Consider the following 27,153-nt stretch of genomic DNA (forward strand, 5'->3'; position numbering starts at 1 on the left):
ATATATATATATATATATATATATATATATATATATATATATATATATATATATATATATATATATATATATATATATATATATATATTCATATGAATAATGAACTACAATGGTTAGTGTAATGATTTCATATATGAACTCATGCATCTTATTTGTTAGCTTAATTTTATATTCTATCGCTATATACATGTACTGAGGCATCTATACCTAAGACTCATGTTCCTAAGCTTTTTACTTAAAAAGTTTAATAATATATTCCAAAATTACAATATTTAGTGTATATGTAATATGAGAATCAAATACATCATTCATTAGCTAAACCTCAGGAGAAAGAAGATTCTCGTTTAAGAGGTAAGACACCTTCAGTATCAAGATTGCTGGGTTTGTAATCAAGGCTCACATGACGGTTCATGTTAGGCATCACTTCTGATTGTCCCATCACTTTCTGATCATCATTATCCTCAACAGAACTGGCACTCAAGTTATTGGTTTCTGAGACCTTTTCACTAAGGGATGGGTTCATGTTAATACTGCTTGCTGATGCAGGTACATCTTGCAAGTCAACAACACTGCTGTTTGGCTTTACGGCAGCTTGGCTGTGAGCAGTGATGGGTGTTCCAGGTACAGAGACTGAGTTCTTCACCCCACTACTTGGAGAAACAGCTGTGGGTGTCTGTGTGACAGGTGGGGTGTTCAGCAGGTTGTGGAGTGCCATCTCTATGTCATCAGCATCACAGGCCTTTACAGTGGATCCATTTGCTATACCAGGATTCTCCTAAAAGATGTACATTATTGTGAGAAGAAAAGTTGTATTTTAGTTATTTTAAGAATGTTAACTAATAGTATTTATATAAAGTACCCTATTTGTGTATCATTTCACAAGATTTTTCTATTTTCTTATGAAAAAGGAAATGGGATATAGTTTTAGTGACTATAATAATGTATTCTCATTATGAAAAAAGAAAACCATGTATTTAACTACAAAAAGGCAAATAGAAAATAAGGAGCCTATGGCAAGTAAGGTTCCCAAGACATACACACACACTCCCCACACTTGCTACCAGTATCAAAGCTAATGTTTGGCATAATAATCATCTGCAAAAATAACCAACAAGTTATAATTATATCCTTTAGCCAGACTCTACATTCATTACCAAGAATCACTTGAAGCTGGAGCACACAACATTACTACAGTAACTTGATACCCACAAAGATACTTTGCTCTTCTACTTTAATTTTTTAATTGCCCATTAACTATGCATGATGATTCCTTCAGAAGCTTCACTTAATACCAGTTTATTTTTTTTCTCTATAAACACAACTGTGCCTACAAAATACACACACAAAAATAAATAAATAAATAAATAAATAAAAATAAATCTCAACTTGGTGCATGTTTTCTTTTGTTTCTTATGTACAAATATGCCTCTCCTGAGAACAAAATTTTGTATGGAATCATATTTCAAAGGATTCTTTTGTGAAGGGGAAATGCATAGTCTATAAACTGGTTTGTAACAGAAATAAAAAATTCTTGTATTGTACTGTATGCCTGGTTAAGCTGTCTATTGCATAACACAAATTCTGCAACCTAGTCTTATTGCTGATAGTGATTCCATTATAATCAATAGCTGGCATCTCTAAACATCAGCAGCAGTAACACAACTAACCCCAAATTCAAGAACGAAAAGTAAAAGTCAAGCAGAAGAATCACCCAAGTCAGTGGACCCATTCTAATTCCCATCAAGCCATCCACCACCATAAGCATTTTCACCTCTGTAAAGCAGCATATATTTTTTAGCAGAAAGCACTGCCAGACTTAGTAATTTAACCATTATACAGCACACACTCTGCCATTCACTTATCTATTATATTAAGAATATTTCTTATTCACTAATGAAGTACAAGAGTTGGGTATCTCAGTGAAAGACTGTACACTAATACTTAAGATTCTGTCTGCCTGAAAATAATTCATAAACCAATAAATCTAGATTTTATATAAACTTTATCATATACTTTAGACAATTATACTTTATGGTGCATGATTGGGCATGCAATACACACACATACATACCTATACACAAACACACACACACACACACCCGCAAACAAACACAAGCACACTCTACAATACATATTTGAACCATAACATGATTTCTAAATTCAACACATACAGCTTTAATAAATATTTGTAAATGGAATTCAGTAACAGTAGAGAGAGAGAGAGAGAGAGAGAGAGAGAGAGAGAGAGAGAGAGAGAGAGAGAGAGAGAGAGAGAGAGAGAGAGAGAGAGAGAGAGAGAGAGAGAGAGAGAGAGAGAGAGAGAGAGAGAGAGAGAGAGAGAGAGAGAGAGAGAGAGAGAGAGAGAGAGAGAGAGAGAGAGAGAGAGAGAGAGAGAAAGAAAGAGAGAGAGAGAGAGAGAGAGAGAGAGAGAGAGAGAGAGAGAGAGAGAGAGAGAGAGAGAGAGAGAGAGAGAGAGAGAGAGAGAGAGAGAGAGAGAGAGAGAGAGAGAGAGAGAGAGAGAGAGAGAGAAAGGAATGTCCTATATATCTTGATTTGGAATAATTAAATTTCAAGGGATAATAATACACAATAAAATCATATTAGATTTACACTCTATGTAGGTATTTGATAATTGTGGCTGAGTATAACATTACTTTTAAAATATGCTTCAACTAAATTCAGTCAAAGAGTGTATCTGAGACACACACAAAAGGCCACTTGGGTGGACAAGCTACCAGTGCTAAAAGTTGTAAAACTGAGCGAAAAGCTGCCCATGGTAATCTGACTACCATGAGTATTTAAGGTATTTATAATAAGAAGAGACTTATTTGAAAGCTAAGGTAGGATCAGGATGTGAGTACAGTGCTGCCAAGTAATTTCTGTGATACATCTAAAAGGCGGTAGAAGTAAAATGGAGAATCAATGGATATGCTATCATGTAAATATTATAATATCCCACAAAAATCTAAGTTATTATACATATGTGTCTATACATCAACAAAGAAATGTGACATAAATATTGTACAGTGATGCTAGGAAAATGTTATCCTCATTAACTTTTATACCTAGTTGTTTTAAGGTGGGTAACTGTGTTATGCATTGCTTTATATAGAAGGTAGTCTAAAAGAATACAACTACAGGAAATTTAAAAAAATATTAAACTCATCATGAAGGGCAACACTCACCCACCCAGCCTGACCCAGGGCATGGTGAGCCAGTAACCTCATCCTGACATACTACTTTTATGAACTCACACCAGGTTTAATGTAGACAAGTACATTATATACTTATATGGTTTTTTGAAAGACTATAATCAGGAAATATACAATTTACTTAGCAAAAAATGGATGATAATGAAAATAAAATGTTGAACTCACTGGGAACAGCAAGGGGCAGGTTACCTCACCTTGCCAGGAATCACCTGCCACATGTCCTGTGGGAGGCGACCAACCTGGTTTTGTTTTAGGAAAAAAGGCAGCGGTGCACCCACACCCTGATCCCACTCTGGCAGCTAAATTAGGCTGGTCTTACTATAGTAACAGATACTTGAGTGCTAGTATACATATAGTACTACAGTAAACCAAGTATGTGATATGTTCTCATCAAATGTCTTTTGAGGGTATCAAAAATCACACCCAGGAATGTTACAGACTCTTGAGGCCTGTTGTGCAAAAGAAACTAAAAACTGAAATGAAGTAAATCATATGTTATAATAAAACTGAAAACAACATAAGTCACAAAATCTTTTAAATTGCATTTATAGTATCTCAGTAATATCTACAGGGAGCTTGTTTACTCATGTGATGCAGAATTTATGAAGTGAAGCATTCAGTCACAGAAATACACAGGTTGAACTAGTGTCTTAGTTATGGCTGCTGCAGTGAGGCACCTATGGAGATAAAAAAAAGTATCATTCTAATGGAGGATAATAATCAACTCCCGTTGATGTGAGCGTCACAATGCACAAACTGGCAACTTGTCCCTTCCCAGTCTGAAAAAATCTGCTGGGAGAAAATAATTACATAGCAACTTAGGTTAGTCCTTCATATGCTTTTGAAAGCATAGAGTAACAGATTCAGTGTTTGACATATTGACATAAGGAAAAGTTATCTTTTGTGACTGCTCCTTGTTTCAGCTAACAAAATGGCTGTGTTTGTTTTAAACAAAGTTTTCTACTGAGGTGATGTGTGATGCTTGGAAAATATAAAGGCCACGATTACATAGTACGAGTGTTAATGTTTCACTAAAATGGTGAAACAAATTCAAAACTACACCTCATAACTATTGGCAATGAAAAGACTGTAAGTGTGTTGGTGAAGAAATGGAGTGATGAGGGACATGAGGAAGTGCCTCACCACAAACATGGTGGTGGGGCACACCAAAATGTTTGTGGTGAGGCACACCCTTGCATCCCTCATCACTCAGTTTCTTCACCAATGCACTTACAGTCTTTTAATTGCCAAAAGTTATGCAGCGTCATTTTAAATTTGTCTCATCATTCTAGTGAAACCTTAACACTCACAGTATGTAATCATGGCCTGTATATTTTTCAAGCATCACACATCACCTCAGTAGAACACTTTGTTTAAGACAAACACAGCCATTTTATTAGCCAAAACAAAGAGCGGTCACAAAAGGTAACTTTCCCTTATGTCAATATGTCAAACACTGAATCCATTATTCTATGCTTCCAAAAACATGAGGGACTAACCTAAGTTGCTATGTAGCTATTTTCTCCCAGCAGATTTTTTCAGGCTGAGAAGGAGAAAGTTGCTAATTTGTGCAATGTGACATTCACATAAGCAGGAGTTCTAATCATGAGTGTTGCAAACTGTGTGTGTGTGTGTGTGTGTGTGTGTGTGTGTGTGTGTGTGTGTGTGTGTGTGTGTGTGTGTGTGTTTATATATATATATATATATATATATATATATATATATATATATATATATATATATATATATATATATATATATATATATATATATATTATCCTCCATCAGAATGTCCCTGGTGTTCTCACACTATTTTCTATAATTTTCAAAGATAAATTCCTGAGTTTCAAAAACTCAGTAATATGGAATAATGAATTCTCAAACACTTTTTGTCTAGCCTTGACATTTTTCCAAGCATAGTTTTTATTAAAAGTTATGGCTATCAGTAAAAATAAGCAAGTAAATTAATTATTGATTGTCAACATACAACCAGAGGGTGGCATTTTAAATACTATATGTCTGTTGCCTTCTGTAATGTAAATAATCTAAGAGCAAACCATCAGAGCTGGCAAACTACAAGATCACAAACTACTGTTATGTTCAACCTGCATTTTGACATCCAGAGAATGGGTTCCTTTCACATTCCATCACAACATCAGCTTTGTCCACCCATGCACTGTTAGGTATGTAATCCAGTTCATTATGGAAATAATGAATACAATTTAGCACACCAGTTGGCTTTAGCTTTGCTTAAAGAAATCTCAAGTACAGCAGCAGCAGGTACACACAGAGCACACAGGCAAGCCATGTAAGCACAAACACACACAACACACACACACACCACACCAAAGTGCAAAACATGAACACTGAATAACCAACCACCATGTTTCCAATACCTCGGGATACAATATAACTTTAGGAAGTCATCAAGCAGCTAGCTAGGTATACTGATGCAACTGAAATGTAAGATAAGGTATCAACATAGGGCAGTGCTAGCACTCAAGTTGAATTACACATAATATTTGTAAAATTAATGGAATAGCTTCATCACTGTTAGGTTAATATAACATGTGAGATTAAATCACTGATGCAGAATGATTCTACCTCATGGCCCATGTAAACTATAAAGTCACTTTTAACAAATCTGTCTGCAAAACTATATTATTAGGTATCTCCTCATGGTCAAATATTAGACAATTTTCACTCATATTTTCAAGGGATACAAAAAAGCACTCCTTATTTTGTATATTAAAGCAGAACATATACTGTATAAATGATTAAATTTTATTGGGATTAAGTTTGTCTTTCTATCATCAAAGCTTTGAACACAAGAAGGATGAATCTGGGAACAAAGCCAAAACTATACAATATGGGATGATCAAGAACCAATACATAAAAAAACGAAATTCCAAAGATTCTGAATCTTTCAGAAGAGATCACATTTGTGTCTGACAACACCTGTGTTGCTGGTGCTAAGCCTATACTGTCAGAGAGAGAGGTCTGCTATCACCATCACTACAGCCACATTAATATCACAAGTGCTTTCACCACCATCACTACTACTATCATCATCATCACTCCCACCACCACTACCACCACCACCACCACCACACCACCATTACTACTACTACTATGTATTGTATTACCACCACTGTCTTCCTTCAGTGCCTTTTCTGCAGCACTGTGACACACAGTATAGCTAGGATGTCATTTGTCATCAATTACATATGACCACAGGTGAGCATCATTGTGATAATTTATTATGATAATGATACCAAGTTATTGGTTATCTGATAATAATTTTTCCCATGTTATTGATTCATTGGTATCGCTGGTACTTTTGGTTCCAAACTAGCAATAATCAATAATTTTAGTTTTGGTACATGAGCATGTTGAAGTTTTAAACTCGAAATCAAATGTAGTTATTTTACTTAAAACATACCGGTAACTTTTCATTGGTGAAGAGACAGGATAAACATTGGATTTTAATTTTCTATGATTTTTCTAAGTTTTCTAAGATAAAGATTTGGATTTTATCCATTTTTTATTTAAACTATCAATATTATTACTAGATATTAAGATTTTGGATTTATCGATTTATCGGTTATCATCTTTTCAGGTGATAAATTTATCGCCAGTTATCAATTATCAGTTATCACTGATAAGGTTATCATTATCGATTTATCAGTTATTGTGATAATTTTTTTCATTATCGCATCTGACTATGCATATGACAGGTTTCTGTAAGTTCATAAATAGAAAAAGTTTGATTTGTTACTGTAGTATCATTGCTTGAAACTTTAAAAAGTATCACATACCTAATAACAACTGGCATATCTTCTGGTAAGCTTTCTTTGTGTTGCTACACTATGTGTGGAAAGTCTGTCTGTATGAACAAGGAAGCAAAAGTGACATTTTCTGTGTCTTTAATCTAAATGAATTATGCTCTAATTAGGATAAAGCTCTGTCTTTTCAGACAAAGAACACCAATCAACACTACTATAAGTATTATTAGATGGAGAGATAAGGAGCAAAGGCTCAATTTTCATCTATCTTTTTTTGTTTACCTATAGTCCCTCATGCCTCCCTCCATCCAGAATGTTCCCTTAAGGAGTGGCTACAGCTGATGATCTTCTACCTCTCTCTCTTTGCACTCCTTATATGTTGCTAAAGCCTTCCTCCTCTAGTAGCATCTAATTTACTCATGTATTCCTTTATCTTATCCTTCCATCTTCCACTTGACCTTATTTTCCTATTGAGATCCTCTGTTTAATTCAACAACAAATTTCTTTTCTCCACAAACTCATCTCTCTCTTTTCAATAAGGCCAAACCATCTCAACTCCACTCATTTCACCATTTCACACTCTTTTCCACTTGCATAAGTTCCCACACCACATCTTTCACACACACTTTCATTGCTATCCTCCTTCTATTTTGTAATTCCAAGTGCCTTTCGGATAATTAATCTCCACAGCATGCACATTTGACTGCTGAGTCTTTTTCTATGTCCAAGTCCCTGGTGCAGTCAATGCTGCCAGGCAGATACTATTCCTAAAATATCTCTTTACCTCTTTGGATATATTTTTCCTCTCAGAGGTCTTAAAAAAAAGAATAAGAAATTTTTCAGTAAAAAAAAAAAACTTCCATAATCTTATAGAAGGATTTTGTCTGGCCCTATACTTGTAATTTAGTTTTGACTGTGTGTGTGTGTGTGTGTGTGTGTGTGTGTGTGTGCATGGATCTGAGCATGAATATGGATATATAGGTGTGGATGTAGGTAACTGAAGGCATCAAATGCAACACCATAAGGTGATTTGGCCATCTAGAAAGAATGGCAGAAAATGAAATAATCAAGAGAAAGCATTATGAGTATAGTAACTGTGATGATTGCAAGAAGACCACCTTAAATGAAATGGGAGATAGAATAACAAAGTATGTGAGGGGAAGGATAGAAAGGAGAATCAGGTGATGAGAGCGCAAAAGGAAGGAGGACACACACTTGGATAGAAAGAGGCTTGTGTCACAGTCATTACAAAGTAGGAGTTCTTAGGGACAGGTATCAAATAAAAATAGAGATGAATAGATAGACAGAGAGACAGACAGATTGATAGATAAAGAGAGAGATAGACAGACACCTAAATATACAGATAAACATATAGAAAAACAAAGATATATAGATAAATAGATTTTAAACTGTTTTTTTAGAATATCTCCTGTAAAATCTAGTAACTAGGTAAATGAGAGATGCTCCAATGTTACTGGCAGTTAAAGCTGTTAAGGATAAGCAATTACATATATTGTATGTACAGGAATACAAAAATTAGTTATATTATTTACAGCATGCAAAACTCATACCATAAAAGGTTAAAGCAACACACTATATAAAGTCCTCATATATATATATATATATATATATATATATATATATATATATATATATATATATATATATATATATATATATATATATATATATATATCAACTGCAAGCAATTATTATTCATAAATTGATAAGAATAGGTCCATACTATTTGGTTTTATGACCCCCAGTTAACTGAACATTAAATATATAAGAACATAAGAAAACAAAGGAAGCTCCAAGAAGTCATCAGACCTATGCATGCCTACGTCTTTCACCAATCATCCTCATCAATAAATTTTTAAAGCTTACTATTGATTCAGCACTAGTAACCTTACAACTGAGTCTATTCCATTAATCTACCACTCTATTTGAAAGTAAAATTCTTCTTACCTCTTTTTTTTAAGTCTAACTTTATCAAGCTTGAGCCCATTATTTCTTAATCGACTGTGAGGATTTTGTTTTGTCATCTTTATTATATCCTTTATACCACTAACATACCCCATATCAACTCCCCTATTAATCTACATCTCTCTGAGGAATGTAAATTCAGAAGCTTCAATCTCATTTTGTAAGGAATATTTCTCATCCCCCGTATCTGTTTAGCCATTTTCTTTTGTACTGACTCTAACAGACCTACATTCTTCCTATAACATGAGAACCAGATCTGCAAAGAATAATTTATATGATCTGACAAATGTCAAAAACAACATTAACATTACTTCAGGATTTCTACTTTTAATGCTCCTAAAAAGATTTCTACTTTTAATTAAAAATAATTACTAAATTAAATTAACTTATTATTAAAAAGATTTTCTAATTTTAATGCTCCTAATATTAAATTGCATTTACCATCTATTAGTCCATTCATTCTAAGTCTGTTTACAGGTTGGTTGTATCAGAAACCAACCTTTTTAACCTACACATCTTCATGCTGGCCCTAAATTTACCATTATCACTACTAAGCTTATCTAGATCATTAATGTACTAGTTACTTGTCTCGACTTTGATTTAGAGCTATTAATTGTAATTCACTGCCAGCTGTTGTATAACCATGACCTTATCCAGCCTAAAAGTTTACCATCCATCCCATACACTCTAACCTTGTTCAAGAGCTTATGGTGTGGCTCCCATGCTATGACACTTTTCATGTGTTCATCTCGCACAGAATGATGTAAACCATTTCCAGTCATTTACGCGCACACGCACACACACACACACACACACACACACACACACACATACACCAAATGGTTAGGGTTGTGACCTCACTGTCCCACTGTGGGGCATGTCACTAAGCTCTTTCCATAGGGGAATGGCTGGATGGGTGTCCAGCAGACAATCACAGGTAAATCAGGTGGATTACACACACACACACACACACACACACACACACACACACACACACACACACACACACACACACACACACACACACACACACACACAAAAAAAAAAAAAAAAAAAAAAAAAAAAAAAAAAAAACAGCATGACTGAATTACAGCACTATGTCTGTCTTGTTTATGAAAATAGGGAGCTTCATGTTAAAAAGTCCTTGACTTGCAAATGTAAGTAGGACAACTGGCCTTTTACTCACTCACAACACACACACATGACAACAATCATATACATACAACACTAAGCTCAAAAAAATGGTTATCATCATCAGCTAATGTGATTCTGTGAGGAGGTTGGTTTTCAGACATCTTGTGTAAAAGGGCTCCAAAATGATCTTGAGACATGATAACCATCATGCTCCTGACATTTAAGGCACTGTCCTTCTGTTTTATTCCTGACTAAAGGGCATAAAAGGCCCACAGTCTTGCTAGAGCACAGGGTACATCATGATCAGGTCCCAGGTTTGATCCCAACAAGGTGCCTTTCTACCAAGGCTCAGATTCATTTGAGCTTCAAGATCAATTGCTCATTATTTCAATGTACTGAATGTATTTTGGTTGTGCCCTAGTTGGAGGTTGGTACACCCTGGTTATAAAGAAAACTGAAGCATCAAAAGCTGATCTAAATGGAAGGAGGAAGCCATGTTGTAACCAGAAGCAGAAAAGCCTTAAAATTGTTTTGAGACCTGATGATTGTTGCAATCCTGATGTTTAAGGTGCAATCCTTCTGTCTCCAGCCTAGAGGTCTGATCCCCAGTGAAGGTCTCTTGTGGCTACATGTTGCCTTTGGACCAGTTTCTCTTTATTTCTAACAAGTACCCAAGAGGGAGGTCAGGCATTACACTTGTCAGGCCTGATGAATTGCAAGGTTGTACCTTCCCAGGTCATATTTCCTACTTACTTTCTTCAAGGTAAAGAGGGATACAGCATGAAAACTGATACTCCCAAACTGGTTCCACCCAGCCAGGATTTTGAACCCAGGATCTCTCAGTTATCAACAGAATGCACTAACCATTACACACATCACTGGGCTGCTATCTTGATAAAATCCCATCCAATTAAATTTGTTTCATATTTTTTTTGTTCTTGGGGTATGTTCATCTTATTCCCAAACTACACTTTTTCTATGAGCACAAACTCCCTAATATTTTCATTCAAAGCATTTCATGCAGCATTTCTGCATATGGGTACCTGTAATGTACCTATGAGCACTTTTGATAAACTAGCTTCCTTATGTTCTGCAAATCATTAACCAGATCATTTTCCTATACCATCAGGATCTGTTTCAGGTACACAAGATACAAGGAACTACTTGGAGTCTTCCCTCTGTCTCTAAGAAACCCCAAATACATAAATACAATAGATATGAGTTTTTGTGGTGACTATTAATTTGCCATTTTCCTGCAACATATTTTGATACCAGCTAGTTTTTTGTTGAAACATTACAACTACTTACTACAAGTTTATTTTTTATTAATTTCTTAATTAATTTGTGTAAATATTATCAATACCAGTTATCAGTACACTGTGATGAGAATGCTTTAACAAGTTGAATGTTCCATGAGAAATATCCAAATAAAGGTACACCAGATTATAATTCAGTTTATGGCCCTCAGAATTCCAGAAGCAACTCAGCTCCCTAAGGTTCACTTTCCGTGATGAATGCTACATTCACGTCATTTCAGTCCATCATGCTTGCGCCTCCTTTTAAACCTACCAAACCTTTGATGTTTGTCAAAAAGTAATGGCACTCCTTCTAGACTATCATGGTACTGAAGAATCAACAAATAGTGAATCTACTTGTAAGTTGTACTGAAGAATCAGTAAATAGTGAATCTACTTGTAAGTTGTACCACTGTTCATTCACACAGGTAAGAGATATGTAATGTAAAATATTGTTGGGCTTTAGTGTCTCTGGAAAGTCTTAATTGACAACTTGTATTAAAATCTAGATTCTAATTATTGTAAAAGTCCTGAAACTTCAAACATAAAATCATGCAAATGAAATAATGCTGATCACTTAAATTTGTGTCTCCTTACGAGTCCATTCATTCATAATGTGAGTTCTATCAGAGGTATTGATGTCATCAAGTTTACACAAATGACAAGAAATACACCTTACTTATGTGTGTACGCCATATGTGTAACACACACACACACACACACACACACACACAATATATATATATATATATATATATATATATATATATATATATATATATATATATATATATATATATATATATATATATATATATATATATATATATATATATATATATATATATATATATATATATATATATATTTTATTTTTATTTTTTTTTTTTCTTCCAATATAATGCAAGCTCATTGAACTTATCTTTGATGCTTTGTATATCTTGCAAAAATTACTGAAATCCATCCTTTGAATTGGTAATTTACTACAGAATTATATTTCTTACATAAATTAATTGCTTCATGAGTATAGTGACTATAACTATGTCATAAATGTTTGTTGCATACAGGCTTGGTTGACTTTTTGGCATCAAGAACAGTGATACAAACAGGGCAATGTATTGGGTGCATGTTGCTTGAACAACATATGTTATCCCATTTTTCACTATCACATACACATCTACATATAATGCATGCTTTCCAGTCATTTTATATAATCATATTAAAATATTCACACTACATGCCAAATCAATACAGTGCTTATAATGATGTGTTTTAATTCATATAAAATATCAAACAATTCAGTGAGGTGATATATATTGCCATGCACCTTTAGATATCACTTTCATTTTACATGTATAATAATAAACTGAATAAGTATCAAAGCAAATACCTTCTGAATTATGCATTATGTAAAAATATTAAGTTAAACTATGGTAATTGAATTGAATAAATGAAAAAAAGAAAGAAATAGAAAATAAAGGTATAAGTGAACTAATATAAATGAACAGATTTACTGCCAGTTGATGTAAGGCAAATAATAACTTACCTTATTCAGAGGAGTGGTGAGTGGTGTGCTCTCCCATGTTGGTGAACTTGGCCCATCATCCTCAATCAACATCTGTGGAGTGGATGTATCACTGACAATGGTTATCTCTATCCTCATTTTCGATCCAAAGCTAGATGTTGCGTTTATGTGCGTAATGACTTAAGCTGCTCTCGTGCCCACGCTCTTGAATCTTCCGAGTTTTCCACCATCTGGCTACGACTACAGAGTCACTCTCAAACTAAATTTATCTGTGGTCTTTTCTCCTGTGGTATTTTCTTGTACTGATGTTTTTATCCATTACTAAGAACTGAATCAATACATGATCATTTTTTCCTATTGGGCTTTTGTACTTTAAATCCTCTACTATGGCTTGTTCTTGGTGAAAATTAGATAGAGTCTTGATGGTATTTCACTTGCTCTGAATCTCATGTCTTCTTTAACCCATTGCGTAAGAATATTCTCAACAGCCAACTCCAGTAATTTGTTCCCCATGATGACTCACTACCTTCTGTGGTCCAACTTTCCCAAGATACCTCTTTACAATTAAAGTCTCCCATCACTAGTACATCTTCATTCTCCTCAAGCAACTTGGATAAACATGCCCTTGTGTCTTCCAGCATCCTCTTGTATTCTTCTTCCCATGAGATGGAATTAGGAGGAACACAAGTCACTACAATATTTTTGGCATCTTCCCAGATTTCTTTTTAAACTTACTTTCAGTACTTTTGCCTCCTCCTCTCCACATGTAGTAGACTCCACCATAAATTCTTTTCTAACTAAGGAGCACCACACCTCCACCCTGCTTACATTTTCTATTTCACATCCAGATGTATTTTCTATCTCCAATATTAAAAATGTCCATATCACTCACCACTTTTGTTTCAACAATTCCCATGATATCTGGTTTTTCTTTTTTAAATAATCTTTTATTTCCAACACTGATGACATCAAACCATTTATGTATGTATATGCCACTTTTAATCCTGCCCCTCTGCATTGTCCTCTTTCCTGTACCACTTTCTCAGCCTCATGTCTATGACCCTCCAATTGAACCTCATCTTCACCTCTGATCTTTCTTCATTTTTTCATTTGCTTCTCTTCTTAGTTTATTTATAGTGGCTCTCTCTTCTCTGGTCCTATCTATTTTATCCACACTTCTTTGTACTCTTCAACTCTAGCCAATTTCCAAGCCTTGTTTATTATTTCTTCAGCTGCTGCTTGTGACCTAAACCTTATTTTAATGGGAAGCTTTCCACCCTCAACATATGTACCCAATCCAAATTTCTTCAATCCTTTCTGTCAGTACCTTGTCTTCTTGTATTATCTCCACCATTTTATCCACACACCTCTTTTCCTTCTTTTCTCTTTCATGCCTCTGTGGTACACACTCCTCCTTTAAACCAAATACCATTACAGTCTTTTTCCTATCTACTGTGTCTCTCACCAAGTTTTCTTTCTACTTGATCACTTTAACCTTTTCCATTAGCATACTGTCATTTACCTTACTTTGCTCTTCCATGATTTTCCTGAAGCTGACCTTTTCCTCCTGTTCCTTCTTCCAAATTTCTTGTTTTACATTCAACTCATCAACCTTGCCTTCATACTCCATTGTTTTCTTCTCATATAATGCCAATTTCTGGTGTAAATCATCACATACACCTTTCAAAATTCTTTTCTCATCAGTCATAATTTCAACCATTCTTTCCATCTTCACCATTCTTACACACATCTCTCTCATTTCACTCTCCAGCTCAATAATCCTTCTTCTCATCATGCTCTCTCCAATTCTTCTCTCATCCTTTCCAAAACCAGAAAAATCCCTTTGTCTTACCTTTGGTGTGTGTGTGTGTGTGTGTGTGTGTGTGTGTGTGTGTGTGTGTGTGTGTGTGTGTGTGTGTGTGTGTGTGTGTGTGTGTGTGTGTGTGTGTGTGTATTATATATATATATATATATATATATATATATATATATATATATATATATATATATATATATATATATATATATATATATATATATATATATATATATATATATATATATATATATATATATATACCAAAGTTTTACATGCAAAGTAACATCAGAAATATAATTTGTCTTACCAAGAAAAACAAGTTGGCAGTAATTGTGTCTGTTTTGCACTAAGAAACCAATTATGATATTTTTGTGCTGCAATGCAATACTTATGTCTTGGAGGTTCACAATTATCTCTTTGACGGAAACTCATTAAGAACATTGTTTAATGACCACAAACTGAAACCATAGGTTTATCACTTTTTACTACAATGGATGATACACACTCTAAAATTATCAAATTAAAATAGTAGGTTTTATTGAATATTTACCTTGGCAAATTCCTTTTCAAAGTTTTCCTCACTATGTGGCTCTTTCTGTGCCTGCTCCAGCAGGAAGGCACGTCTGGCAGCAATGTAGTGTGACCGCCGCACCCTCAGGTATACCACCTGCACCAACACAGAATCACCTTTAAAAATTTTACACAAATAATGACAAAATGCTATTTAAAAATATATGAGCAGATCAAGATTGACATCAATATTTTGGGTGCAGAATAGTACGAAAGTGTTCTTATATTACAGCATTACCTACATAACAGAAAAAACCCACAAGAGATGCAGACCATCATCTATCATATCATGAGAAACTCATAAACCTTATGTTCATCTATTCCTTTATTAACACCTTCTACGACTTAGATGATTAAGTACTCATGAAGTATATAAATGTTTTTTTTCCGGTAATCATATATCTATTATCAATATATACTAGGAAGTAACATCAACCAGACTGTTTATGGCCACATCTTTATATGGAGGGAGTTCCAGCCCCACTGCTTTACTTAACACAACTTTTCATTACATTACATTACTCCATTCTTTTACTGTCTTCATTTCTCATTCACCTTTTCAATGATGCATTTCTTACTACTTACCATTAATTCCATAGTTACTGCTCTTCTAAACTTCCTTGGGGCATGACTCTTCCACTCCCATTGACCTACTTTATAAAACTTGCTACTTTCACCCTTCTTCTGATCACCTTATTAATAAGTTAACCGGTATCTTCACTCTTCATCTCTACAACTGGTAGAATCTGCAATTCTGCTAGTTTGTTTTTCACCATTCATGTGACTTTAAATACTCTGGGATTTAAGTATCAAGATACCTCTGGAAATAAACTGGAGAATCCATTTAAATTTCTCCTGTTTAACTCTTTTTGGGTGTGGCAGTTAAGTGGATTTTCTCCCCTTTTTTTTTGTTGAAAAAAATATAAATCAAATAAACAAATAAATAAGTGAAAAAAATTACTTGATTAAATAAATAAGCACCTACCTCAGTGATTGCACGAACAGAGTAGTCTGGGGTGAAGGAAAACTTGGCTGAATCAAGTGACTGCACACTGCCCAACATACTGCCTTTGCTGAGTTGTGTGGATGCTGAGGGAGATTCACCTGAAAATGTAAACTTACACTATTAATATTCTTATATGTATAATTATCCTGCCACATCTCACACAAAAGATAAATGACTAGTTAAATAAAAACATGATATAGGAAGACAGAGCTATGAGGCAACTCCACCACATATTGTAAGTAATGTAATGAGATGCTTTCAGTGCTGTTGTCAAATGTTAATCATATATATATATATATATATATATATATATATATATATATATATATATATATATATATATATATATATATATATATATATATATATATATATATGGTTATGGAGACAAGACAAAAAATTAGCTTTAGCTCGTGCCCTGTACAATACAACTATGTAAATACATACTCACACACACACACACACACACACACACACACACACACACACACAGTTTTAGATGCAATGGTGTTGCACCTTGATTTAACACAGCCTGTTCTTGTGCTATATATGACAGAGATGGCCCACAGACAATAACTGTATCTTCCATCACCTGAAACTCATGTATTTTACATCTCATGAAATCATACCAAAACTGTCCTTCAACTAGCCAAAAGCTCCTTCATCAATGGAAAATGTTAAAATCTTTTTCGATCTAACTCCCCTCATGACCTGTGGCACCTAGCCAAAAATATCTCCAATAACTTTTCTTTTTCATCTTTCCTTCCTCTATTTCAATCTGATGGCACCATTGTCATCTCATCTCTAAAGCTCAACTCTTTAATCAAACCTTTTGCTAAAAACTCTACTTGAGATGAATCAGGGGTTGTCCTTCCCTCTCCTCCACCCTCTGACTATTTCATGCCTCCTGCTAAGATTCTTCCTAATGATATTTTCCATGCCCTTGCTGGTCTTAACCCTTGGAAGGCTTATAAACTTGATAGGGTCTCTTCCATTGTTCTCTGAAACTGTGCCTCTGTGCTTGCACCTTGCCTATTAGAACTATTAGAACTCTGTCTACCTTTCCTTCCTGCTCCAAGTTTGCCAATAAATCATCCTATTTCTAAAAAGTGTGATCCCTTTAATCCTTCAAAATACCATCCTACTATTTCAATTTCCAGTCTTCCTTAGTTTTTTAATCTATCCTCAATGGAAAGTTTCTTAAATATTTATTGGTGATCTTGTGGCTTCCCTTATTGAATCTTGGTTATTCTCTTTTAGAGATTTTTGGTGAAACTTTCACTGTTGCCTTAGACATATCAAAAGCATCTCATAGTCTGGCACAAAGCTTTGATTTCCAAACTACCCTCCTACAGTTTCTATCCTTATCTTTGCAATTTTATCCTTTCTGATCATTCTATTGTCACTGTCCTTGTTCCTCTCATAGGTCTGTTAACAGAAATGTTCATCAGGGTTCTTTCCTGTTACCCACTCTCTTTCTATTATTCATTAATGATCTAAGCCAAACTTATTGTCCTATCCACTCTTACTCTAATGACACCACTCTGCACTTTTCCATATTTTTCTTAGATATCCACCCTTTCAGGAATTAAATAACTCATGCAGGGAAGGCACAGAGTGCCTGACTTCTGATCTTTGCAAGATTCATCACTTGCGCAAAGCAATCTTATTGTTGTTCAAAGCCTTAAAAACCCAATATCTCTACTTATCATCTCCACACAACCTTCCAAATAGCTATCCCCTCATCTTTATTGATAATTAACTGTCCACCCTCTTCTTTGCTAAACATCCTCAATCAGTTCTTTACTAATAATCTAAACTGGAAACTCCACACCTCATCTCTTGCAAAAACCAGGTTCCATGAAGTTAGGTGTTCTGAGTCATTTCTGCCAGATTTTGTCACTCCCTAGTAGTTAACTCTGTACAGGAACCTTATCTGCCCATGTACAGATTATACTCCACATGTATGGAGGGTTTCCACTTATACTACTCTTTTGAATAGGGTGGAATCAAAAGCATTTCATCTAACAAGTCCTCTCCTCTAATTGTCTTTAGCCTCTCTCTCTTTGATATAATGTTGCATCTCTTGCTATCTTCCATTGCTACTTTCACGCTTACTGCTCTTCTGCTCTTACTAACTGCATACCTCCCATCTTCCCACAACCTCGCTACACAAGGCTTTCTAGTTTCTCTCACACCTAATCTGTCCATCTCCCTGATGCAAGAGTTAACCTGTATTTACAATCTTTTATCGCTTTCAATGATAAACTCTGGAACACGCTGCCTACTTCCACAGTTTCCACTAATACAACTTAACTTTTTCAAGAGGGAGGTTTCAATACACTTTTATAATTCTGGATGATCCTTTAGGATCTACTCTTCAGTGACTAGCACCCCCAACAGGCTTTTTTTCTGCCTTTATAACCCTTACTAGTGAACATCTTACATAAAAATGGATGAAAAGCAAATTATATACAAAAATAAGATGTACTTATGCCATAAAAAAAAATAATAAAATAAATAAATAAATAAATAAATAAATAAATAAATAAAATAATGACACAATTGGATCATTAACAAACCTATAGACTGGATCTGTGAGACTGCAGCAAGGCCAAAGTAAGTGAAAGGACCACTCTCAAAGGTGAGGTTTTCTTTCCCTATCGTCACTTCCACATGGCCTTCCAGAATCAAGACAAAGTAGTCCACTGGTTTACCCTGAAAAAAGAAAAAAGAATCAAAATCTCAGTAAGATGCTTACATTCTGTAACTAATGATATTAATTTTGTGAGTGATAAACATTAACAAATTTTTCTTGAAAACACTACACTTAAAAAGTTTTAATCCCTAAAGTGTCCTGTGCATCTCATAAACATCTCTGCACTAGTTGATAAAATTCTGAGTGCATAAATTATGCACATTATTTCTCATGTGACTTCATATTATTAGTCACTATTAAATAGATGTGTTGCCACATCTTAGAATGACTGACCAAACTCATTCAGGCTTGTCAGTATGACAATATAGTAATTGAAGGCAAGAGGACTGGATCATTTTAGGAAAGGAAAGTGTACGGGAAATTAGTGAGTTTGGAATGAATAAAAGAAGAGGTATTCTCAAGATTATTTTTGCAGCATTGGATGATACACCTAATCAAGGTTATTATTTTATGAGACAACACTGGTATGATGGCTGAAGGAATGGGGAATCAGGAAGGGATGGAAGAAGTGTTGTCAAGCTTTGGAGAAAATTGAGTGGGAGCTGTGTAACTTAGGAGGAATACATGTGTGTAGAGAACATCTCAGTATACTATGGAGTGTATCTATTAATGGGACTTTAGCATTTTGTACTTTATAAATACTCCCTTCAAAAGAGAGATTTCAAGAAACTTATCCTTCAATTTATGACTATTGCTTTGGACCTTATTCAGAACCAGCATCTCAGTGAGCCTTTTCTTTTTTATTGGATTTTTGTTGCCCTTGGCTGGTGTCCCCCCCCACAAAAAAAAAAAAGAAAAAAAAAAAATGGAAGGTGTTACTGGTGAGGGTTGTCAGAGAACTGAGGCCCTGACACTTCAGTCCAGTTTCCACATATGACACTTCACTGACCTGTGTGTAAATATAGGAATGATGATCAGCCTTAGGATTCTCTTTATTGCGCAGCTTGATGTTGTGGATGACATCTTGATTCAACAATTTCTTCACTATCAGTTCTGACAGCTGACCTTCCTTGAATGGCTCAACAGCTGTGCAGAAACAGGTATGAGATTAACATTCTATCAAACATTCAACTTTATGTCGACATTCATCTACAAAATATGATTAAAAATTATGTAAGAGCTCATCATGAATGTGCTGGATCTGTATCTGAGTGTTAGATGCACAAGCTAAAATGTGCTGTGTTGCATGTGCATGTTCTGCATATACTAAAATACTGTTAACTTACTGTTGGAATTATTCATGGCAAAGATATGTATGTGTGTGTTTGGGTGGGTGGTTGTGTGCATAGGTGGGTAATTAGTTGCACTTATGTACGAAAATTAAGTTGAATGCATTGAGCCTGGTTCCATGTCCATATCGGTTAAGTTTTTCCTGAAGTTGATGTACACTTCCCACTTCCGTCATCTTTTTTTTCAAGTTTATTTTAGGTGTCTGTATTTCTATTGGTTTACTGTATTTTTCTAAGTGTCATTCAAAGATTTATCCCTCACTTCTCAAATTTTTAATCTACCCTCCCAAATATCCAGTCCTTTTCCTGATCCATTCATATGTGTGTATTTACCTAGTTGTATTGTACTGGGCACAAGCCAAAGGCCATTTAATCCTGTCTCCATAACCATATTTATCCAGTTTCTCTTTAAGCATGTATACACTGTTTGCCACAACCGCCTCTTCTTTCAAATAATTCCAGATTTCAATAGTTCGATATGGGAAGCTGTATTTCTTGATGTTGCTTGAACATTCACTCTTTTTTATTTTCTTCCCATGCTCCCTCATCTGTCTCTTTCCCTCCTCCATCTGTCATACCAAGTCATTTCTGTCTATTCTTTCTATATTGTTTACTAATTTGTACATTGTTATCAGGTCTACTCTTTCTCTTCTCTCTTGTAGTCTTGGTAATCCTATCTCTTCAAGTTTTTCTTCATAAATATAAGTCTTTCAATTCTGGTAACATCTTTGTTGCTATCCTCTGTATTCTTTCCAGTTTTCGTATATCTTTTTTCTATGTGAAGCCCAAACTACTGCTGTGCATGCCAATTTAGGTTGTATCATGCTTATTATAATTTTCCTCATAATTTCTTTATCTAAATAGTTAAACACCACCCTAATGTTTGTTAGCAAGTTGTATGTAGAGCCAAATATTCCATTTATGTACCTTTCAGGTGATAGTGTGTCCTGGATCATTACTCCCAAATCTTTTCCTTCATTACTTTTTCATTATTATTTCTCCTCCCATTTTGTAATTCCATGAAGGTCTGTTTACTTTTTCCTATTTCCAACATGTGGCATTTTCTGGCATTAAATTCTAGTTTTCCATCTTTGGCTTCATGCACGTATCTTGTCAATATCCTTTTGTAACTCCTTGCAGTCATTTTCATCCTTCATCATTTTCATTATTTTTGCACCATCAGCAAAAAGGTTTATATAACTATTTAGATCCTCTGTCATATCATTTACATATATTTGAAACATAATAGGTGGCAACACAAATCCTTGCAGTACCTCACTTGTCACTTTGCACCAACTTGAATTAGTGTCTGATTACTGTTCTCATTTCCCTCCCTTGTAAATAATCATCCATTCATCTCAATGTTGCTCCCTTTAGTCCTCCTTCATTCTGTAACTTCCACATAAGACTTTTGGGGGAACTTTATCAAAAGCTTTTCTTGAGATCCAAGTATACTGCATCAACCCATCTGTCCTTCTCTTGTATTTCATCTATTACTCTCGTATAAAAGCTCAGTAGATTTGTGACACAGGATCTTCCTTTCCTGAATCCAAATTGATTTTCTGGAATTATCTTTCATTTTCTAAATATTGCACCCATCTATCTTTAATTACTATTTCACAAGGCTTGCTTACAATACTTGTTAGTGACACTGGTCTGTAATTTAATGGTTCCATTTTATTTCCCCTTTGTATATTAGGACTATGTTAGCTTTTTCCATTCCCTTGGTACTTTTCCTTCTTTCAACAAGGTGTTGATTATATTCCATATGGGTTCCTCCATTTGTTCTCTGCATTCTTTTAATATCCATCCATTTACTTGATCTGGTCCCATAGCTTTTCTAACATCCAGCTCTTCCAGCAGTTTCTTGATTTCTTGTCTCTTTACTTGTATCTCCTGTATTCCCTCATTCTGTGATGCCACTTTCAGTGCAACAAAATTGGTTTCCATTGTAAACACAGATTGAAAACTCATTCATTAGTTCACTCATCTCCTCAGTAGTTTCATAAATTCTTCCTTCTCTTTTAACTTATGTCATCCCTGTTTCATTTTTATGTTTCATTATATATCTGTAGAAGAGTTTGGGCTCTTTCTTGTATTTTCTTACTATGTCACCTTCAAAATTTCTTTCTTCTTCTCTTCTTATTATACCATATTAATTCCTTGCCTTTCTGTATTCTTCCCTAGTATTTCTGTTCAGTTTTCTCATCATTTTCCTTCATGCCCTGTCCTTTTTTTTTTGCTTCTACACACATTATACCATTCATGCTTCCCAGTTTTCACTTTATAACTTGATACAAACTGTTGCACCCTCTATCTATACTTCCTCAAAAATATCTCATATTTTCTTGTACTACTTTACCTTGAAAATAGCTCTTTCCAGTTATTTTTTTAGTACAATTTATTAAGCTCTGCAAAGTTTGCCTTAGCATAGTTCTGTCTCCTATTTCCAAATTGTTCTTTCCTGTGTAACACTGTTCCCTCCTATAGTACTATTTCTATTTCCACATGATCACTTCTTTCCATTGGACTCAGACGATGTATACTTGGTCTATTTTCTGGGGTTTTCATAAACATTGATTCCAACTGTGATGGTTCTTTTCCTCTGCATCTTGTAGCTTCATTCACCCACTGTCTCATTGTATTCACCATCATGGTATGCATAAGTTCTTCATTCTAGGACCCAACAATTTCTTTCACTTCCATCTCCTCCCAGATAATTCCTTTAGTGCTGAAGTCACCTAATAAGAGCACTTTGTTATTTTTCCTTATCATTTTCTCAATGTTGTTCTAGTTGCATAATTTTATATCTATTGGTCTTCCATGCATTAGAGTATTTACCTAGTTGTGGTTTATGGGAGGGGAGTAATCTCATGGTATCCCGTCCAGTTTGGTCTTAAAAGCATGGACAGTTATGGCATTAATATCATCTTCACTGAGTTCATTCCATTTGTTCACACTTCTATGAGGAAAACTATATTTCTTGATGTCTCTTCTACAGTTAACTTTTTTCAACTTCTTATTGTGTCCCCTTATACTTTGTGTGTCTAAATTTATAAAACATTTTTTGTCCACATTTTCCATACCATTTATCATTCTATAGATGTTTATTAAATCTCCTCTCTCTCTCTCTCTCTCTCTCTCTCTCTCTCCCCTATTTTCAAGGGTAGGAATTTCCAACATTTTTAATCTCTCTTCATGGGTTGACTTGCTCAATGCCAGAACCATCTTAGTGATTGCTCTTTATACTCTTTCTAATTTTACAGTATTCCTCTTTGTATGAGGAGACCACACCACTGCCGCATATTCCAATCTTGGTCTTATCATGGAAATCAACAACTTTTTTATCATTCCTTCATCCAAATATGAGAATGCCATTCTTACTCTTTTTAACAAATTCATCATCTCTCCAGTAATTTTATCAATGTGTCTGTCCAGAGTCAAATTTTCAGTAATTGTTACTCCAAAATCTACTTCCTTTTTTGACTTCTTTAACTTCACACCATCCATCTCATAATGATATTGTATTCTTTTCTTATTCTTACCAAATTCCATTACTTTACATTTACTTAAATTGAATTCCATTTGCCAAGATTTACTCCATCTATTTATCTTATTTAAATCATCTTGCAGTACCATACAGTCATTTACATTTTCTACTCTTCTCATCAGCTTAGCATTATCCACAAATAAGTTCATATAACTACCTATTTCTTCATTTATGTTGTTCACATATATTACAAACATTATCAGTCCCAACACTGACCCTGTGAGACACCACTAGTTACTTTCAGCCAAGATGAATTTTGGTCTTGTATTACTGTTCTCATCTCTCTATCATCCAGATAATCCTCCATCCACTCCAGCAGTCTTCCTCCAATTTTTCTATAATTTTTTATCTTCCATAGCAATCTTCAGTGTGGTACTTTGTCAAACGCTTTCTTCAAATCTAAGTAGACACCATCCACCCATCCGTCTCTCTCCTGCACAATACTGACTACTCTTGAATAAAAGGACAATAAGTTCATGGAGCATGATCTTTCCCTCCTAAATTCAAATTGACAATTTACCAAAACTTTATCTCTTTCCAAATGTTCTATCCATCTTTCCTTTATTGTTCTCTCTCATAGTTTTCCTACAACACTAGTCAAGGACATTGGTCTATGATTTAGTGGGTTTTCCTTATTTCCTCCTTTGAATATAGGTGTAATATTTGCTCTCTTCCAATCTTTTGGTACTCTTCCCTGTGATAGTTATGTCACCACTGGACTGTGAATTTTATTAGCCAGTTGTCCTCAACATTCCTTCAACATTTAGTTTGATACTCCATTTGGACTACTTGTTTTATTTACATCAAGTTCATCCATTATCTTAAGTATTTCCTCATAACTGACTGGGACTGTATTTAGTATATTCCCCACCAACTTATCCATTCCAGCATCAAACTCCCCATCCACAGTAAATACTGATTGAAACTATTGTTCATAACCTCTGCCATGTCCAGTGCATCCTCATAGATTTTTCCTTCAACTTTCAATCTTGATACACCTTCCTTCTTCTTGTGTGTGTGTGTGTGTGTGTGTGTGTGTGTGTGTGTGTGTGTGTGTGTGTGTGTGTGTGTGTGTGTGTGTGTGTGTGTGTGTGTGTTTACATAAAAAATAAGAACATAAGAAATAAGGGGAGCTGCAAGAAGCCATCAAGCCTACATGTGGCAGTCCCTGTATGAGATATGCCTACCTATTTCCATCATCCCCATCCATAAACCTGTCTAATCTTCTTTTAAAGCTCCCTAATGACTCAGCACTAACAACTTGATTACTACTCGTAAGTCCATTTCATTCATCTAACACTCTATCTGAGAACCAATTCCTTCCTATCTCTTTTTTAAACCTAAATTTTTCAAGGTTGAACCTGTTATTTCTTGTTTTATTCTGGTTACTGATCCTAAGAATTTTGCTTACACCTCCCTTCTACCCTTATACCACTTAAAGACTTCTATCAGGTCCCCTTTTAACTTACATCTCTCTAAAGAATGTAAATTTAACAGCTTTAATCTCACTTCATAAGGAATACTCCTCATTCCCTGATCCCCTGTATCCTTTTAGTCATTTTCCTTTGTAATGATTCTAATAGACCTATATCCTTCCTTTAATATGGGGACGAGAACTGCACAGTGTAGTATAGATGTGGTCTAACCAGCGCCAAATATAACTTTAATATTATTTCAGGACTTCTACTTTTAACACTTCTAAAAATTAATCCTAATACCCTATTTGTCCTGTTTCTGGCCTCTATGCCTTGCTATCTTAAACAGAGTTCAGAGCTAACTATAACTCCTAAATCTTTTTCATACCCTGAACCTACCAGAGCTTCGTTGTTTATTGTGTGCCTACTGTGTGGGATTCCTCTACCTACGCTAAATACTTTGCATTGGTTGATATTAAACTGCATTTGTCATCTGTCTGTCCATTCATTCATCCTATCCAAATCTACCTGCAAGGTGATGACATCCGATCCTGTCCTAATTAATCTACCTATCTTCGTCTCATCCGCAAATTTACAAACATCACTACTAATTCCATTGTCCATGTCAGTGATATATATATCAAAAACAACAATGGCCCTAATACTGATCCCTGTGGCACCCCACTAATTACTTGACCCCACTTGGATTTAGAGCCATTTATTACAACTCTTTGTCGCCTGTCGCTCAGCCACAACCTTATCCGGTCTAACACCTTCCTATCAATCCCTTGCACCTTAACCTTTCTCAGTAGCCTCTGATGGGTTACCTTGTCAAATGCTTTACTAAAGTCCAGATGTAGGATGTCATAACTATCACCATTATCTGCCGCCTCATAAACCTTTCTGTAAAAACTTAACTAATTTGTCAGGCAAAGACTTCCCTTTCGTGAAACCATGCTGTGACTGATTTATCAAGTTATGTTTGTCTAAATGCTCCCTAATGTTCTTCGCTATTATGGACTCCATTATTTTACCTACAACAGAAGTTAAGCTGACCTAGTTATGTTTTACAGGAAAAGAGCTATGCTCATGCTGTCCTGTCTCCATATTTAGAAGTGTCTAACATAGCTTGCTTGGACTGCTGTTTCACCTAAATTGTTCCATATTTCTATGCTTCTATTTGGGAAACTATATTTCTTGACATCTCTTCTACATGCTGTCTTCTTTCATTTCATACCATGTCCTCTTGTGTCTCATACAAACAGGTCTTCTTTGTCAACTTGGTCCTTCCCCCTCAAAACCCTGTATATAGCAATCAGGTCTCCTCTTTCTCTTCTCTGCTGTAATGTTACAAGTTCTAATTTCTCTTCTCTGCTGTAATGTTGAAAGTTCTAATCTCTAGTTTATCTTCATAAGATAAATCTCTCAAACTTGGAACCATTTTGGTTGCAATTCTGAATCCTTTCTATATTCCTTATATCCTTTTTATTATGAAGTGACCAAAGAGTTGCGGCATATTCCAGTCTGGGTTGAATCATAGAATCTGTCAACTTTTTCATCATCTTTTCATCCATGTAAGTAAATGTCTCTTTCATCTTTCTCAGTAACTCAAATGTTCCTCCAACAATATTGTTTATATGTTTTTCTGGTGATAAATTATTGCTTATTGTAATTCCCAAATCTTTTTCTTCTTTGGTTTTCTTAATTTCTATATTTCCCATGGTGTAGGATCATGTCTGTCTTCTTTTGCTCTTCCCTAGCTCCATCACTTGGCATTTCTTTGTGTTAAATTCCATTTCCCATCTATTCCACTCATATATTTTATCCAGATCCTTCTGTAACATTTCACAATCCATATTATTTTGCACTCTTTTCAACAGCTTTGTTATCTGCAAATAAACCTGTGTG

The 27,153-nt window shown here is 34.9% G+C and overlaps 1 protein-coding gene across 3 annotated transcripts in view; it reads right to left on the reverse strand.

Annotated features, from left to right (window-relative positions):
• Nucleotides 1–240: 240 nt before the first annotated feature.
• LOC135104461 (unextended protein-like) overlaps nt 241–27,153 on the reverse strand; it is a 123,780-nt gene continuing 96,867 nt past the window's right edge. Inside the window, exons 11-17 of one of the 3 annotated variants that reach the window (XM_064011930.1) lie at nt 19,941–20,077; nt 18,915–19,050; nt 16,312–16,430; nt 15,307–15,423; nt 12,959–13,030; nt 5,609–5,668; nt 635–775 (exon numbers count right to left, since the gene is read on the reverse strand). In XM_064011930.1, the coding sequence (XP_063868000.1) occupies nt 5,651–5,668; nt 12,959–13,030; nt 15,307–15,423; nt 16,312–16,430; nt 18,915–19,050; nt 19,941–20,077 (599 nt within the window). In that variant the 3' untranslated portion in view covers nt 635–775; nt 5,609–5,650. Of the gene's footprint in view, nt 776–5,591; nt 5,669–12,958; nt 13,031–15,306; nt 15,424–16,311; nt 16,431–18,914; nt 19,051–19,940; nt 20,078–27,153 lie in introns of all 3 variants that reach the window. The other 2 variants (XR_010270451.1, XM_064011929.1) reach the window with 2 other exon arrangements.

The sequence above is a fragment of the Scylla paramamosain genome, chromosome 10, assembly GCF_035594125.1.
Source record: "Scylla paramamosain isolate STU-SP2022 chromosome 10, ASM3559412v1, whole genome shotgun sequence".
Lineage (NCBI taxonomy): Eukaryota > Metazoa > Arthropoda > Malacostraca > Decapoda > Portunidae > Scylla > Scylla paramamosain.